The sequence below is a fragment of the Lissotriton vulgaris genome, unplaced genomic scaffold, assembly GCF_964263255.1.
Source record: "Lissotriton vulgaris unplaced genomic scaffold, aLisVul1.2 SCAFFOLD_2914, whole genome shotgun sequence".
In the NCBI taxonomy this organism is placed as follows: Eukaryota; Metazoa; Chordata; class Amphibia; order Caudata; family Salamandridae; genus Lissotriton; species Lissotriton vulgaris.
This window is the reverse complement of record NW_028241756.1, coordinates 86783-105610: the sequence shown is the minus strand read 5'-3', so window position 1 is coordinate 105610 and position 18828 is coordinate 86783. Positions and strand designations below refer to the sequence as shown.

The window sequence follows — 18828 nt, the reverse complement described above, 5'->3', positions numbered from 1 at the left end:
GGCACCGTGCTGCTTCATGTTGGCTTAGTACTTCCTCAGAAGTAACAGAGCGGAACAAAGTCTGGGTGCCGTCTGTCCTTTTTCTGCACCTTTCAATACAAATCTGAAGCTCTGCACTCAGTCTTATTGGTTTTCTGACAACTCCTTAAACAAATTCCTCTGTGCTAGGAAACAATGACTCTACTCAAAACGACAGCTTTTAAACCACTTGCAGAGAACCAATTTCGATCACTGACCAACATGAGATGTATTTCTGGTCTCCAGCCTTGACTCTGACTTGTGCTATAAATGTGCCCTCATGCACATGAAGGTGACGCTGTATGTCCCCCAAACACAAGTAGTAATTGTGGCCTTTGCATAAGTCCTGCTCCAAGCCGTGTTTGCGGACTCTGTCCCCTTCCAGGAGCCGCTTCCATGAGCGATGAGCTATAGCCTCTGAGTCCTCCAGTAAATCAAAATCAAAGTTCACACAGAAAAAAGTGAAGTAGGACTCAACCCCCATCCCACCTCTCTATATCTAAAAGAAAGATTCAAGGGAATCACAATGTCCGTCGTACACCTTCGAGGTTTCTGTTCAGAGCAGATTCCTCAGCTGACACCACTTTCCCATGAGTTTTAGAGTGCACCGGCAATATTCAGCACACTGGTATCAACATTTGTTCACGCTCTGCCTCTGAGGGCACAGAAAGGGAAATAAAATAAGCTGAAGTCAGCGCGCAGAGCTGACACATAGAAGGGCCCATGCTCCTTCACTTCCAAGACTGTACGGAGCCAACACAATCACATGACGCTACCTAGTGGTGCACAGTAGCCCTGCTAAGGAAATATTTCCGGACCCAGTCTGACCCCTGGGGAGTAGTCTTAGGTGAGCAATCTGTGGATAGTACAGAAGGTAACTAGTTCTTTGAGGGTGTATGCACAATGCCCTGTAGTGGTGAAAGCACTTCATCTGTATTCAGACTTTTAATCTCATTTTCTTTTGATGAAGCGGTGTACACACAGGATATTGCTATTACCTTTGATAGAGAGCTGCTTCTTGTTTCAGATGATGATGTTGACGAACCCTTAGGATTAGGATGGTTGCCTCTCTGCTGGGTTTCATATCTTCTTGCATACTTCCCCATTCCCACTTACATGTTCCGCTGTTACAGGAACCTAGACTCAGATTTTGGATCATCTAGACGACTATGTAAGTATATATCCATGTGCTTTCTTAACTCAATTTTTGATGGAATTGAGGAACACTTTGAGAGGATCCACATTCGAGCCAGAGAGACACAATTTGACACTGACTAGCTGCTTTATTTGCAGTCTTTCCATTTGGGTTTCTTGGTCCCCTTGGAGATGAATAATCGGGCTGACTCTGCAAGTGTACCTTCCAATTATATATGGGCGTACTGAATGATTTGCTGTGACATGCAGCTGTAGATCCAGCTCTTTACATGCTTATAAAGTATTTAAACATGTGGCTTCTCAGGTGATCACAAATGGGAATGGTATGTGGACATGTCCTTCAATTCCTATATAGAATCTGTATGCCTCAGAATGAAACAAGTGGTCCATAAATTCATTACATCCTTTTCCCCTAACGCAATTGATGGGAACAACGGGGACCTCATTACTCCCAAATGGGTGATGCATAAATCCCATACTTTATACACATTTGTTTCATATACTGTAGACAGAACCTGTTGTTCAGGAGCATTGGCAGAGTTTACCTCACAACTTGATCTCTCTGCTTCACACCCTAGCATTTGAAGTCCATCAGTTTGAACACCTCAAACTACCTGACGATTGTATCAAGATTTTAGCAGAGAGACGTCCTTCCACCAGGATCCCTAATCCCTAGCAATAGAGGAGAGTTTGATACGCCTCAAATCATCCCAAAACAGTTGTCAGTACAGTGTACTGGCCCAGTGTTTGTTGCAGTTCCTTAAGTTGGGCCTCCAGTATGGTTTTGAACAGAGTGCATCGCTTAGGCATTCTAGAGTCTTGGAATTCAGCTTATCACTCCTGATTTTCTGGAGTGTTTGAAAAGAGAATTCTCTCTGGTCCACAGTCCAGGTTCTCATGGGAATTTGCCTTGGTGTTGTCTAAGTCTTATGTTTTTGCCTTTTGGGTCAAAGCACAAATGCCAAAATAGTGGACTCGGAAAGTTTCATGATTGGTCACTATTACTTCTTCCTAAAGGATTAATGAATCGATTCGAGGTATGTAGGAGACCTTTACATTTTTTCTTTTCATAGAAAGGTTGGACATAGAATTTTTTCATTCTTTCTACCCTAAGATTGTCTTAGCTATTCACTTTAACCTCAGACTTTCCTGAAATCTGACAATTCTGCAGAACATGATCCCTAAAAGTTTAAGGTGAGAAGGGTGTGGAATTACTACATCGAAAGAACTAAGGCTACTAAATTAAGGTCTACAGCTGATGGTGTCTTATGCCCAGAATAATGCTGTGAATCCCGTTAATAAAACCATTTAAATCTGATGTAGAGTTCATTCAACTCTTAATTATAGGCAAATGAGAAGCTTCTTGGGCATCCAACTTAACTCACCTGCTCACAAAGCCAGCAAGGGCTTCTGATTTTCAGTATGTCTCATTGTTATCTGAAAAGTGCTGCCTCGGAGGAAAGTTTTCACTTTTGTGCTCATGATCTGGATTTGTATACTAGTGCATAAGATCAGGTGGGTCAGACGTCCCTCCGGAAGTTGTTTGCCTGATCAATACTTCCAACAAAAGCTTTCAGGTTAGGCATTGTTGGAAATAGATTCCCAGTACTGCGTCTGTGGAGAATGTTGGAGATGGAAAAGTTAATTATCGTTAAAGGTTGTTGTCCAGCGATTAATCCTTCCCAGATTAATAACCCTTCATCTTGTTACTGGAGATTTTTCTGCTTGGAAAGAACTGAGGTAAAATGGCTGTGTGAGGGCTGATTCTCTCCTCCAAAGTAAGTACTTTAGTGCAGTATTTGTATAGCTGCAAGCACCCAATGTGGGCTGCTGAATGGCATACCCATAAAGGTCATGAGCTAAACTGTGTAGGGTGTGTGGTTCAAAAGGTGTTTTTGATTTGGGCCTTTGTGGGAAGTTATTTCATGTTGTGCGTGATGATGACCGAGAAGTGATAATCGTGTTAGGGGAATCACCTCCTACGACAATGTCGCATATAGGTAAAGTGCTTTACCAGGGTTCTACAACCTTTTGAGTAATAAGGGGTAATGATGTTCAATAAAAGCATCACGTGTTGTAATATTGACCACATCAGACAAGATTACATTAGGGGCCACCATGTGCAAGATTACCAACAGTGACTACCTCAGTGCACCTGGCAGGGTTGCAAGTAGTAATGCAAAAAAGGCTGTGAATTTGGAGTGCCTCTATGTAGGTAATATGTGCCAGCCACAGCCTCAGTGCTCCTGTCACGAATGTCATATTACTAATACGTCGCTCCACATGATTTGTCACTCAAAAATCAACTTAAAATTTATGTAGGAAATTCAGACATTTTTCTCCAAACTTCAGCGTAGGAGTCCTATAAATCCAAACATTTGTTTCTTGATTACACAATGTTGGTATACATATATTCATTCAACCAAGCAAAACGCTCCAATTTAGTTGGCTGGGATATATACAGGAGAGCTACTTGCAAGTAGCAGGATAGCTACCAGTAGCTCACGAGCTACTCGTTGGGATAAGCCTGTGCTGTACAGATGCTACAATACACTACAATACATTCATTTTAGTAAAGCTTTTTTTTCTTCTGCTAGTACAGGCAATGCTTAACCAGATGTGAAAGAGGGATTGCAACGAGCAGATGATATGATATTTTGGTACTACTTTCTTTCACCTACCTGCTAGCACACTATATGAGGGCTGGTTTCCTAAATGTAGAACGGGGAAGTACCTGCTGTCCCGGTATTTTGTAAATTGGTAGATCTAATTGATGGGTGCTCAGGCAGATTGTTGGCACCTGGTGGTCGATTACGTGAAAGGAGCCCTTGCGGACTCAGGACATGACATGAGCACATTACGTATAAGGCATGCTAGTGCTAGTGACCTCTGTTACTTTCTTTCTGCTCCATCATTGATGTAAATACTGAGTAGCAGCCGCTCTTCATTTTCTTTTGGTTGGTCACTCCACAGTTTTCATTGTCCTTGAGAAAATCACCTGACTTTTAGCCCTGTGATTCATACAGATAGCAAATGTCTGTCCAAGACCCGCATACTGACTGTATGTGATGTGGAGGACATTCACATCACGCCACATCATGCAGTGTATTCACTCTTATGCACCACAGTGCCATGAAGGGGGTGAGAGGAGGAGCTCCTTGTGAAATCTTTGCCCTTTTCGGAATGGTCTTTGACAAACATTGGTAGCATTTTGCCTGCATGTTCTTGTTGGCCATATCCCAGACTGTTACACAGGCTACCTCTCACATATTCTGCTTACACTGCTCTGTCAGCATCATGCACATTTTGACTAGGGCATTCTAAAAATGTGCCAAGATCTAAACTGTCCTAGGCTGACTTCAGGCTGACCGAGGGAAAGAACCAGATATAGGAAACTGATAAAGTTACATTAATGGCGATTTCACCACTCTTTTTTGAATCTTTACTGACATTAGTGCCTTCTGCTTTCCCCTCAACCATAAGCCCAAAAGAAATGTGTTTATTTTTAAATATAGGAAACTGTTGCATGCATGCGTGCGTGCTGGGAGAGGCCAGGCTATATAGTCCTTAGGCATGTTTGCAGGGTACCACCATGCAAAAGATCCAAATTAACAGCTATGCAAGCGGTTTTTGGCCCAGCCTATAGATTACAGAGCAGTCAACAGATAATAACAGGAAGGAACCTTTACATGAAGAGTAGCGCAGTAAGCAAGAAGGTACTGATATCGTCGTGAACCTAAACAACTTGACTGCTAGTGCTTCCCTCCCTTGTGCTAAGCCGTTTTTGTTATATTTGGGGTAGCTTGCACTTTAATTTGATAACCTTTATTCTTTAAAAAAAAAAGAAATATGGCCACACCAAACGTGCATCCTTTTTTCCAACATCTTGGTAATTCTAAAGGTACCCAGGGATTTTAGATACCCTTGGAGGGAACTGAATAAATAGCCAACATATAGCTAACGTTTGGTTTTTGTGGGGGAAAATTAGAAAAAGGTCTGTGCAAGAAAGCACGTTTATTTTTAAAATATCAGCACAAAAAAGTTTTCTGCACTAGAATCACCATGCATGCAGCTTTCCTGAACTGGCATAGTTGCATCAAAAAACAGTTTTGTAACCGCATTTTTAGCATTTTCCTAAGAGTTCGTATATTTTCTAAAGTTTTGGTGTCGTATCAACCTATTTGCAGTTTGTGGTGTGAAACCCATGGGTGATCCCGGAAAGTTATATACATTTTCTTAATAGTAGACAAAATTCTGAATTTAGCAAGCAGTCATTGTGTAGATTACTCAAGCTTTCCCAAGGTGAAAAGCGGTTAAAATAAAATAAAAAAAAATATATATATATATAGATAGATAGATAGATAGATAGATATCTCTTTTCACATCGGCCTGAATTCGGAAGTCGAAAAGCAGAGCAATCCAATTGGCAATATAAAATATTCTACTGTTTTGTGTTCCCACACATCTCCTGATACAAACGGTACCCCACTTCTGTGGCTGGACCTAGGACCTGCGACACAAAATGCTCCCACACATCCCCCGATACAAACGGTACCCCACTTCTGTGGCTGGACCTAGGACCTGCGACACAAAATGCGCCTAAACACGACGTGGAGACATCCCATTCCTCTGGGTAAAATCACCACCTTGCAATGAGGGTAGCTGCGGAATTTGGGCCCTAGCTCTGTCTCCACCCAGGGAGGCCTTACAAACCAAGACATTCAAGAAAGCTGGACCCTTGTGGGTACTTCGGGAATTTACAGGGATCTACAAATTCCTATCACCCACTGCTCCACCACTTGTCTCTTGTCCAACAAACATGCTACTCCCTTGTGTGGCAGGGCCTGGAGCCCTCAACAGGAACAGCTCAAACCAAAGACAAAGGACAATGGCAGTCCTTACTTGGTGCCTAGCAGGCTTTCTCACCTTCAAGGGGAGCAGAAAGACTAATTCCTCCTTTTGTGTTTGGGGCATGGCCCTATAAATAGTGGACCGCCCCACCTTTTTAATTTATTTATTTAAGACTTATGAGGGTGTCTAGTAGACTTTCTGCACACCCTCCTCTTAAATTGAGCATACCCCCTAATATCCGAAAGACTGTAATGCCCCCTTTGGGGTCAGGCATGTCCCTTTACATTGTGTGCCGTCCCTTTACATTGTAGTCTGTCCCCGCCCCCTAAAATACTTTGTCTGGTAAACTTTCTGCAGGGTGAACGTCCCTGAAGGCCCCCCTCCCCCCATCTGCCTTCCAAGGGGGTCAGAAAAACGAATGTGGTCTTTTTTATGATTGTCCCTGGTGTCTAGTGGTCTTTTTTCCTCCTCAACCGTTTGTGGTGATGGCATGGGCTTTGGATTGTGGGCCATCCCCACCTTTTAATTTTTAGTTTTTTTAGTTAATACTTTCTCTGGTGTTTGTTGGGCTCTCTGCTTACTCGTCTACTCTGTGGAGGAGGAGGGTTGGTTGGGGGAGACTCACAGTATTGGAGGCATTGTGGGGCGTACATGCATGTGGCCAAAGGGTCGCACCCTGTACAAAAAACATGCATCTAGTTAGTGGAACCGGCAAACAATCACATGCCACTGTGTCCGCTTGCCACTTTGCTCGATACGCGAGCTATTGCTGGAAATCTGGGTTTCCTAGGTTTTCAGCTATACCTTCCTGTAAGCAGATCGGGGAATCTTTTCAGCCCACTCTTTTCACGCAGAGAAACCAGGAAGCAGTTTCCTGGTGGCTAGTCCTGCAGGTTACATAATCACATCAGTGACGAAAATGCATCATTTACAGGATCGTCACACCTACCTGGGCTAGAGCTGAAGGTGTGATGATGGGCTAGTTGTAAACACAGAACTCGGTCCAGACTGCGATCACGGCATTCTACAAATTAGCGGCTGGAAATTTCACTTTTTGGTGTAAATGACCTATTCCTCCTTGCCCCATTCTTATTTTTCAGCCTTTGTGGTAGCAATTTGAATTGCTAAGAGGTATTTATTTACTTAAGTGGGTATGTTATAACTATGAACACCCAGAATCTATTTTTTTTATTGCAGTTTAATAAACATCCAGATGGTGGCACACCATTATCTAACAGAGCTACTCCCTTGGGAAAGAAGCATGTCCGCTCACGGTCCCTTGGTGGTCTCATAAAGGTACATTTTTGGGGGGTTCACACTAAGTACTAACCAATTCAGACGAGCATAACTAATAATTAAACCTATTTTTGATTTACAATGCATTGGTCTTGTTTCGGCAAAATGAGCATCACATTCTAATCAGCATGTTGAATGTATTAAAATGTCATCTTTCTGTTTTCAATGTTTGTAGTTTATACAGGGGTTCAATGAGATAAAATTGCCATATGGTTACTATTAGTATGTAATTTATTTTATCCATAGGCCATAAAATGTTTCACAATAAAACAAAATTAATATATTTCCACATCCAGCTATACATCATTTATCAATGTTTGGAAGACACAAGTACACAATTGGTAGTTAAGGTGGACTTAAAGTGGATGAACCTGATTCACTATTAGAGCTTTTGCTTGAGTTGCCATATGCCATGTTGCAATGGTGCGATTTTACTATAACACACTGTAGGATGAAATATACCAGGGCAACTAATTGAGACATTTTTGACAAGGAAGACTGCATATTCTGACCGCAATATAAACATTGATGCAGAGTTTGTGGGTAAAGATATTTGGTGGATACAACATCCTAGTGCCAATAAGTACACATATGAAAGCAAGAAGTAGAATACTTATGCCAGGATAGATTATGTTCTGATCAGCCAGATTTTAATTTGTCTGTAGACCTCCATTCTTCCACTGTTATCTCAGATCATTGTATGGTTTATCTGAAAGAGAATTTGAAAACTTCTGAAACTAATATAGCACGGCTAAGTTTGTGGCTAGAATATTTAAAGATAAATAAGGGCTCTGCCTAAATTAGAATAGTGTGGGATGCATTTAAAGTTTTCCTTAGATGAGCTTTCATTTCTTTGCCTGGAGAAAAAGAATAAAATATGGTCAAGAGAACAGAATGTAGATCTACACTTACACCAGGCACATATGAATGTAATTAGATGATTTAAATACATTGCTTGAAATGGCTAACCTAATTTTTCCGGAAAGAAAGACTGTACATTTAAATATGGTCTACCCTGTGAGGAGCATAATCAATGTGGGCGGTTATTGGCATGTTTATATTTAAGATGGGAATTCTCAAAATACCTCCAAAAATTATTTTAGAAGAGGAAATAGGATGCATTTTGAGGACCGAGGGGAAGCTTGAAGGGCATTCTTGGGGTTCAATAAGAAATTATATTCGATAAATTGCACCTCAAACTAGATATGTCTAAAAAAACTTTCTACAGGCAGCTAATCTCAAATTGACATGATTATAAGACTGCTCTATTGAATCACATTAAAGCAGAAGTCGTCTACACAGCACTACCCGTATTACCCTGCCTTAAAGACCCAGGTCAAGACGGGGTACCTTGTGAATTATAAGACTTAATTTCAGAATGAAAACTAATAATTCTTCTTAGTGTTCGTTTTCACACAAAACTAATTTCAGAGAATATTTTGGCATGCGACAATGGAGCACTTAACGAAATAAAAATTCTGAGCTATATATACCAGGCTGGTTAATCACACTTTTAAATTCAAGTTATAAAATATTTATGAAAATACTCACAGTAAAATTGGTCTGAATGATTTTTTTATCTTATTCATCATGATCCAACTGATTTTATCCCCTGATTCTTATCTGAAAATCCACATTACCTGGTTGAGGCTATTGATTACTCTTCTATAACAGATACAGCAATGCCAATGCTATTGCTTGATGGCGGATAAGCACTCAACCTGGTGAACCTGGCATTCTAGCGGCTATGGTGGCTGGAAAGCAGTTTCCTGCTAAGTTTACCAGGGTGCTTTCCTACAAGATCACAAGTAAAAAATTAAACTTGGTGATACACTAACAACTTACAGCATAAGAAAAAGCACAATACCACAACAGAACCTACATCTTTTGGTACCAGCCTACCATTCAAACAGCCTACCCAAGAAGAGGTACTCCAGCTCACAGAAGACCCTGACTAACCTCGGAAGGCACACATCATCACCCGCGCACATAAAGATGTATTTCAAGGCAATACCCTTTCAGGCCTATAGTGCATCATAAATTATCTAAAAAGGGAGTAGCTAAATTTGTGTAGCTCCCAAGTTTTAAGTGGAGAGCTGCTTTTTTATACAAGTGGAATAAGTTTGGTGGCATAAGTCAATGAAGTTAGTTCAAAGGAATCTAACTGATTAATATTCCTATAATATCAGCTGAGTTTATAAAAAACATTCAATGTTAACTAGAGAAACAAGAACACACAGGCAAGTGAACAGGTCTAAAAAATGTTATATAAAGAAATTACTCAGTTAATTCATGGGGAATCCGAAACAAAAGATGGGCACAGTGAATTTATGAATGAATGTACGCAGAGGTCAACAAATCAATACATAACAAATCATCAACTCCTTTTCTTTGGAGAAGGGTAACCAAGTCAAATGATGAACAAAGGTGTACTCTTGAAGCAAAATTTAGAGCTTAAGGAGATGATCAGGGCTCGAAAAATTCACTCGACCTCTCGCATTTGCGAGTTAGATTAATTCACGACGAGCTATTTTTAGGTCCTACTCGCCCTTTCTGGCGAGTAGGAAGAAAAACTAACATTTGACCTCTGCCTCTGAAAGCAGAGGAAATGTGACAAGATAGCAAGATTTAAAGGCATCTTTATTGCTCACAAAGTAAATGAGCAATAAAAATGCTTTTAAATCTTGTTAACTTGTCACATTTGCTCTGCTTTCAGAGTCAGAGGTCGAGTGCATTTCACTTAGGTCGTGGAGATTTTGTAGGTTACTAGACTTGCAGGTCTAGTGCATTTTTTATGATTTTTCGAGCCCTGATGATAGGGTTGACGTTTCGGTCTCCAATGCTGTTGTCTATGAGACTATCATCGGGACTAATATTATGCACAAGGTTGCCCCTCGACAATCTGGCAGGCAGTGGTATAGCCAAACGTGTTAATGGGCAAGTCAGATACCGCAAATGTATCTGCAAAGTATATTTAATCTCAAGGAGTCCGAGGGATACACAATGGGGTAATAAGTCGACCTCGTAGTATCGCCAATCTTTAATTTATAAAAGTGTGGGCAGCGCTTCAGAGAAGTAAATCATCAGAAAGGAAGTTAGCCGTTCTCGGCTAACTTCGTTTCTGATGATTTACTGCGCTGAAGCGCTGCCCGCACTTTTATAAATTAAAGATTGGCGATACTGCGAGGTAGACTTATTACCCCGTCGTGTATCCCTCTGACGCCTTGAGGTTAAATATCCTTTGCAGATACATTTGCGGTATCTGACTTGCCCATTAACACGTTTGGCTATACCACTGCCTGCCATATTGTCGAGGGGCAACCTTGTTCATAATATTAGTCCTGATGATGGTCTCATAGACAACAGCATTGGAGACCGAAACGTCAACCCTATCATCTCCTTAAGCTCTAAATTTTGCTTCAAGAGTACACCTTTGTTCATCATTTGACTTGGTTACCCTTCTCCAAAGAGGAGTTGATGATTTGTTATGTATTGATTTGTTGACCTCTGCGTACATTCATTCATAACTTCACTGTGCCCATCTTTTGTTTCTGATTCCCCATGAATTAACTTTCTGATTAATTTCTTTATATAACATTTTTTTAGACCTGTTCACCTGCCCGTGTGTTCTTGTTTCTCTTGTTAACATTGAATGTTTTTATGAACTCAGCTGATATTATAGGAATATTAATCGGTTAGATTCCTTTGAACTAACTTCATTGACTTATGCCACCAAACTTATTCCACTCAGTGAATGAACTAAATCCCTTGTAGCTTTCATGTTCTGAACTATTCATTGCCCATACCTACAAGGGTTTATTGGGTTACCCATTATCTGTTCGCTTTTTTATATAAAGCACTCTACAACTCCACCGACACTCTAAAATGCTCACCTCAAACATCTATTTTTCTAGAAGAGGTTTTAAGCATTGAAAGAGCACAGTGCCAGCCACACCCTGCTAGAAAAGTGACAAAGTGCTTTGCCGTTTTTGCAACAAAGGTTTAAAGCATAGGATTAGCTAGTGCTGTCCGCGCCTAGCTGTAACATGACAAAAGCCTTTTACCTCTCCAGGCACAGTATTATATCTTTGGATTGGTAAAATACCATCCAAGCCAATATGAAATCAATAAAAGCAGCCCCAGCTAAATGATGAGACAACTTCATTGTTGCCCAGGTTCCAGAGTATTTTCATTTTAAACAATTTCAAACATTCACTTGGGCTTGGCCCCCAGCTGTAAATAGTTTCTGAGTTCTCGCCAGGGCTGATATGCTTTTTGGCTGGCGTGATTAATGTGAGGAGGTTTCCAAACGTCACTATTTGCAAAAAACAGCTTTTCCAGTTTCAGCAAGCTATAGCCATTTATAAAACGCAGACCTGAGACAAAAGCAACACAACGCTACACAAGCATAGGGTCAAACCTTGCTTCCTCATATTTACTTCTGCAACACAACCACAAACCTACTGGAATCCACAGATAACATCCTATGACACCAACTTTCTATCCCTCAGTTCTGTTAAAAGTGGTACCCAGCACGATGTTTATGGAGGGACTGGCCTAGAAAAAGAAAATCACAGGTGAAAAACAATGTCTCCTCATTTTTGTTTGATTAAATCAGAGTTTTCTACATTGTTTTTTAACTTTATTTTTCTTTTCAAAATCAGCGCAAGGTTTTAGGCAATCCTGTAATCTTGGAAAAGAGAAGTCGAATTGTATCTTCAGAATATTTGGCAGCGCAAGAACTGAAGGGAACTTTCAAAGAAAATGTCATTTTAGTAAGTGATGGTGTTTCCTGGGACATGGGTATTTAAACTCTCCTGCATGCTATTTCCACGAAATTCAAACTTCTGACTTCCTTTAATATCTAGCAAGGATTATAGGTCCCATTTTAAGCACAAAAATAGGATTTTTCCCTTCCCTAATACATTGCCTTAGTATCCTAACAAGGCAAGCCGGCCAAGTTAAAGGTACACACCATCACAACTAAAATATTAAACAAGAGTGCTATGCGACTCTGGGAGGAGAGGGTTTTAATTAATAGGAGAAAGTCTAATGGAGCAGTAAAGTTTAAACTTGAGCAAATGTTAGAAGCTAGGTGACCCTTCTCTCAACTCCGCGTTAGTCGTGGTCCCCGGAATGATGTTGTGGTATCTACTTAGAAGCCACCCTTGCGCGCTGACGACAGTTTGGGGTTTTTTTGCGCCAGCCAGAGCAGATCCAGAGAGCGGTACCTCGAGACACTTTTTGTTTCGTTTTTAGGGCTTTTTTTTCGAGTTGTTCGACTCCTGGTGCATGCAGGGTTGTCCTGTCCTCGAACCGGCTTCAAGGCTTGTGACTCCTGTCACAAACTGATGTCTGTAACGAACCCGCACCTTGTGTGCCTTTGGTGCTTGGAGCACGACCACAACCTGAAGTCATTCTCCGACTGCCGGGCCGTGAACCCAAAGTCTTTGCTGGAGCGTTCCCGAAAGCTTCTCCAGGCCTAACAGTCAGCTCTGCGCCGTTCGAGGTCCCGGTCGAGAGGTAGGTCGCGGGACCATCACCACCACTCTCCATCCAAGTCTTCGTGTGCGGGTAAGTCGAAGCACAAAAAAAAGGCTTAAAAGCACAGTTGCTCTTTGCATTCTCCCCGTCCGGCAGTCGACGCAACACAGGAAGCAGAAGGTAGTCGTCCGGCTCCGCCCGCCGAGCCTATTTGGTCGATTCTGGCCTTCCCACTCTTTCCGGGAATGGGTGCAACCGCTGCCCAGCTTCGAAGCTTTTACGAAGCTGTGCATTCAAATCTTCGGGCAGCCCTGCTTTGCTTGCGCGCCCCGTGGACTCGGTTGGGGGTTCTAGGCCTTCGATGCCTGCGGCTTTGGTGCCGCAGGGCCCCCAAGGATCCAGGCCTGGATCCAGATCGGCGCTGGTCTACCTCGTGGATGCCTCCGTCGTCTGTTGTGTCCCCACCCAAGGTCTACCCCAGCCTCCCCCTCGATGTAGACGCGGAGCTGGATCAATGTCGGTACTACCGCCGACTGGTACTTTTGTACTATTGTTCTACCCTGGTGTTCCCTATCGCCCTGAGTGGCTAACAGAGGAGGGTGATGAGAACTGTGAGGGGTCTGTGGACCCTCTAGCAGACCAGTTGGAAGAACCGGATTGGAGAGAGGAGTTGGGTGAGGCCAGTGGTCCGGATACGTCCCCAGACCTTGTCCTGCTTTCTCCCCCTACCTTGGCTACGGAGGAGGGTGCATCTTTCTCAGTGGTGTAGGGCGGCTGAGGCATTAAACCTTGAGCTTCCTAAGGTGGCAGTCAGGACTAACCTCCTGACTGAGGTGCTTCAGCCAGCAGCGGCCTCTTTAGAACCCTTGCTGCCGTTCAATGAGGCCCTCATGGACAGCCTTGTGGGCACTTTGTCCAAGACCAACACAGGGGCTCCTGTGGATAGGATGATTGCCCACCGCCCGGCTCCAGGCGACCCCATTTTCCTCTCCCAACGCCCCACCCGTGAGAGCTTGGTGGTCCAAGCGTCGACTTCCAAGGGCGTATTCCCTCACGGACCACCTGAAGGGGAATACAAGAAGCTGAGAAAGATGTTTTTTCCCTCCAGCTTAGGACTGCTGTCTGTGGACACTGCATGTCTCTTGAGCTGTTGCTCCCACTTGGTGTGGGACACAGTTGCATAGGTGCTGCCACAGTCCCCGGAGATCGCCCGGGCTGTGCTCTCCCGTGCTGTTGCCGAAGGGAAAGACTCAGTGAAGTTCCCCATCCGGTTTGGGCTGGACACCGCCGACTCACTAGGCAGAACAATTTCTACGTTAGTAGCACTGAGACGCTACGCCTGGTTGAGTTCCACTGGCTTTTCGGGTGATGTCTAAGCAACACTTTTGGAAATGCCCTTTGATGGCCGACCAGTGCAGTCTGCTTTACGCCCCTTCGTGGTTCCACCCAGAGCCACAGGCCTCCGCAAGTGGGTCGGGGCCAGTAGACAGGCCTGCCCACTAGCACCCCCTCTGCGGCAGCCTCCAAACCCTCATAATCCGTCCTTTCAGGGCCACCAATCGCCAGTGTGCAGCAGGATTCGCCATTACTGCTCCCTCTGGCTCAAAATCACGTCAGACAAGTGGGTTTTGCAGATAGTATGAAGGGGCTACTCCCTCCCCTTCGAGACTACCCCTCCATCCATGCCACCTTAATTATGTTGCTTTGTTGCTTGCCGGAGGATCACCTAGCCCTTCACCAACAGGAAATTGGGGCTCTCTTGGCCAAGGGAGCCATTGAACGCGTTCCTGTTTCAGAAGTAGGTTGTGGTTGTTATTCCCACAACTTTTTGGTGCCCAAATAGGACAAGGGCCTGCATCCTATCCTGGATCTAAGGAGCATCAACCGCTTCCTCCGGAAGGAAAAGTTCAGGATGTTGACACGGGCTCAGGTCCTGTCTGCTTTCGACCCCGGAGACTGGATGGTAGCGTTGGACTTGCAGGACGCTTATTTTCCCATCCCCGTCCTGCTGGCCCACCGGCGTTACCTGCAGTTCACAGTAGGCCACGAGCACTTTGAGTTTACCGTGCTTCCCTTTGGCCTCACCAGCACCACTCAGGTGTTCACGAAAGGGATGGCAGTGGTCGCAGCTCATCTACACAGATCAGGGGTTCCAGTCTTCCCCTATCTTGACGGCTGGCTGCTGAAGGCAGTCTCACCCCAGCCTGTCGTCACTCACTTCCAGACTACGTCCGACCTCCTGCATTCGCTGGGGTTCACCATAAATGTGCCGAAGTCACACCTGATTTCAAACCTGATTTCCTCACAGAAGCTCCTCTTCATCGGAGCGGTTCTGGACACAGCGCAGTTTCGGGTTTATCCTCCCGTGCAGTGAGTCCGGGATATTCGGGCTATGATTCCGATCTTTCAGCCTCTATCCTGGGTTTCGGTCAGAATGACCCTGAGGCTACTGGGCCTCATTGCCTCCTGCATCCTGCTGGTGGACTATGCCAGGTGGCGTATGCAGGCTCTGCAGTGGGACCTGAACTTCCAGTGGGCACAGCATCAGGGGAGAATTTCCGATTGCGTCCAGATCTCAGAGGGCGCTGCACGCCAGTGGTGGCAAGCTAGTGGTCGCTAACGAACCAGAATATTGTCAACAGCAGATCCCTCTCCCTTCCCCAACAAGAGTTCAGAGCAGTGACCGATGCATCCCTGCTGAGGTGGGGTGGCAACATTGGAGAGGTGGCGATCAGAGGACTCTGGTCTCCAGCGGAGTCCGGTCTCCTCATCAACTATCTGGAGCTTCAGACAATTAGTCTTGCACTAAAGGCATTACGTCCCTCTGTCCGGGGAAGAGTAGTGCAAGTGTTCACGGACAACACCACCGCCCATGTGGTTCTGCAACAAACAGGACTGGGTGGGGTCGTGGACCCTATGTCAAGATGCTCTCCGCCTTTGGACATTGCTGGAACAGGGCATACCTCTGGTGGTTTAACATCTGGCAGGTTCTCTGAACGCCAGGGCGGATAAACTCAGCCGCGGATGCATGATGGCTCCCGAATGGAGTCTACACTCGGAGGTGGTGCAAGGTCTCTTTCAGCTGTGGTAAGAGCCTTGGTTAGATCTATTAGCCACCGAAGAGAACGTGCAATGTCAACAGTTCTGCGCATTTTAATTTCCAAGGCGGCACTCTCTATTGAAGGTTTTTTTCGGCCTATACCACTTCTGCCCAGAGTGCTGAAGATCAAGCGCAACCGGGCCCAAGTCCTTCTTGTGGCTCCGGATTGGGCACAAAGAGTATGGTTTACCAAGCTATTACATATGGCCATCGATCTAACATTCAGACTACCTCTTCAGGGGATCTTCTGTTGCAGCAGTTGTTGCAGCAGCAGGGGACGGTCCTCCACTCAATCCTTCCTCCCGAAGTCTGTAATGTTATCTTGGCAGCCAGGCGTCCCTCTGTCATAACGGTATTCCCTATTGTAAATCGCTTCTTTAAGGGCACTACTCACTTGTTTCCTCCAACCCCTGACGTAATGCCACAGTGGGAGTTGAAACTGGTTCTCACCTCTTATGTGCGCTTCCTTTGAGCCGCTGCATAACTGTTCTCTCACTTCGACTCTTAAGACTGCCTTTCTAGTTGCCATCACCACTGCTCGCAGGTTGAGTTAGCTTCAAGCCTTTTCTTCCAAACCTCCTTTCCTGGCTGTTTATCCGGATAAAGTTGTTCTTCACACTAGGCCTTCTTTCCTTCCCAAAGTGGTTACCTCTTTCTACATAGGACAGACCATCACTTTGCCCACCTTCTTCCTGCCCCCGCATCCTTTTAAGGAGGAGGAGAGGCTACACTATCTGGATCCGTTCTATCTGGATCGCCAAAACAATTCTGGGTGGATGACCAGCTCTTTGTTGGCTATGTAGGCGCCAAGAAAGGTCGGGCCGTGCAAAAACGGACCAGCTCCTGATGAGTCCTCCTTTGCATCAAAATCTGCTACTCCTTCGCGAAAAAGGAACCTCAAGTGGGGCTGCGTGCCTCTTCCACCAGGGCAACGGCTGCCACTACTGCTTTGGGACGTGGAGTCCCCCTTCATGACCTCTGCCAGGCAGCTACCTGGGCTTCATCGCACATGTTTACTTAGCACTACTGCCTAGACAGCCAGGTCCGGAGAGACGACTTCTTTTGGTGTTCAGTAATCCAGGACTGCTGTGAACTTGGTTCGCAGACTCACCTCCAAGGTTGGTATTGCTGGGGTATCTATTCTAAGGTGTGTAATCCATTACTAATTGTCTCTTTCAGATGAACAAGTTACTTACCTTCCGTAACAATGTATCTGTAAGAGACATAGATTAGTTATGGATTCCTCCCCCGCCCCGCCCCCTCCCCCTCCCCCTCCCCATCCCCATCTACCCTGTTCTGCGAACTGACTTCTAGGGTAAGGGACTCCTTCAGGGCCCTAATTTTGTGCACCAGTGGTCATTGTCTTGCATGGCTCTGCGCTTCTGGCGTGGAATGTCTTGTAAAGAACTGACGTCAGCGCGCGAGGGCAGCGTTTTAAGTAAATACCACAATGTCATTCCGGCGACCACGACGATGAACGCAGAGTCTACCAACGCCACCTACCGACACACAGGGTTACTGCAGAAGAAAAATTCTCCTGATCCAGCCTGATGCTTGGGGGTAATTCAAAGGTAAGGAATCCATAACTAATCTATGTCTCTTACAGATATATCGTTACCGAAGGGAAGTAACTTGTTCGATTAGTACATAACACATCAAGATGAAGTGAGTCAGAGAAATCTTTTGGGTTGATTCTGTGATTTGTTAATCAATTGCTTCTTCACCAAGTATAGATAGATACTGCCGTCACATTTTGCCCAGTTACTGTTTTCCTTACCAAAATTATGTGCCTAGCCAGAATTGAAAGTAGGTACGTCCTAACGAGTAATAAATCAGTATTACATGAGGGCTCTTGTAGCCGTAATCGACTCAAAATTCTATCAGTTACTGGTCAGTAAACTGACATGGTTCTATGCCACTGTGACTTGGTCACAGTGTGCGAATGCTGACCACTGGCAGCTGGATCATTCATAGCCGAACACATGCCACCTGGAAGGATATCTTTTCCCACAACAGTGGCATAGAACTTGTCCGTTTACTGATCAGTAACTGACAATTTAGTTGAGTTGATAACTGCTGCATGAGCCCTCGTGGAATACTGGTGCATCACTTGTTATGCTGTATCTACTTTAAATTCTGTGTCTGGCTAGACACATGATTTTGCCCCAAGGAAGCCTGTTACTGGACAAAACGCATTGGCTGTATCTATCTATACTTGGTGAAAATGCAATTGATTAAAGAATCACAGAATCAACCAGAAATATTTCTTTGACTCAATTCATCTTGATGTGTTATTTGCTAATCTTACATGTGTACCTTGTTTTATTGCCTCTCAATTGTGTTTCTAAGTGGTAAAGTTTACCATCACGTAATCTGGCTATTTCTTCCTCCAAACGCTCCTCGATCGAGCCCTTGCGTATTCAGGATTATCTGATAGAGACTTTTAGCTGCAGATTCCTTACCTTGGAAATATTTCCAGGCTTCAGACTGGATCCGGGCATTTTTGAGCAGTACCCCTGCACCACGGTATGTGGCGTAGTTCGGCTCCACGTTGGAGTCCTCCAAGCCGGAAGAGGCTATTCCCTACCTATATAGGTGCCACCTCTGCGTTTTCCTTTCAGCACCAGACTGTGCAGATCTGTGAAGAGCTACCACAGTCACTTTTTGACTGACGTTTTTTGACTTTCTGTCGAACACTTTTTTGGGACGTTCTTTCTCTTGGTGTGACAGAGTATCCCCTGAAAAAACAGCTGGTTTCAAAGTATGTGGTGCCAGTCAGAGACAGATGGTCTGTCTATGGTGCTTCGAGAAAGACCCTGCCCCAAAGGCCTGCGAAGATTGCCGCATCATGCTCCCGAAGGTGCTGAGGGAGCAAGTCCTCACGCTCCTCCCCCCCCCACCCAACTATACGACAGTCAAGATCC

General features: G+C 44.5%; 1 protein-coding gene across 1 annotated transcript in view; it reads left to right on the top strand.

Moving 5' to 3' along the window:
• LOC147669889 (rho GTPase-activating protein 19-like) overlaps nucleotides 1–18828 on the top strand; it is a gene marked incomplete at its 5' end in the record, with an annotated part of 203955 nt that overhangs the window by 169065 nt on the left and 16062 nt on the right. The window contains 2 exons of the mRNA XM_086948173.1: nucleotides 7222–7320; nucleotides 11985–12095. Coding sequence (XP_086804299.1) covers nucleotides 7222–7320; nucleotides 11985–12095 — 210 coding nt within the window. The remainder of the gene's footprint in view (nucleotides 1–7221; nucleotides 7321–11984; nucleotides 12096–18828) is intronic.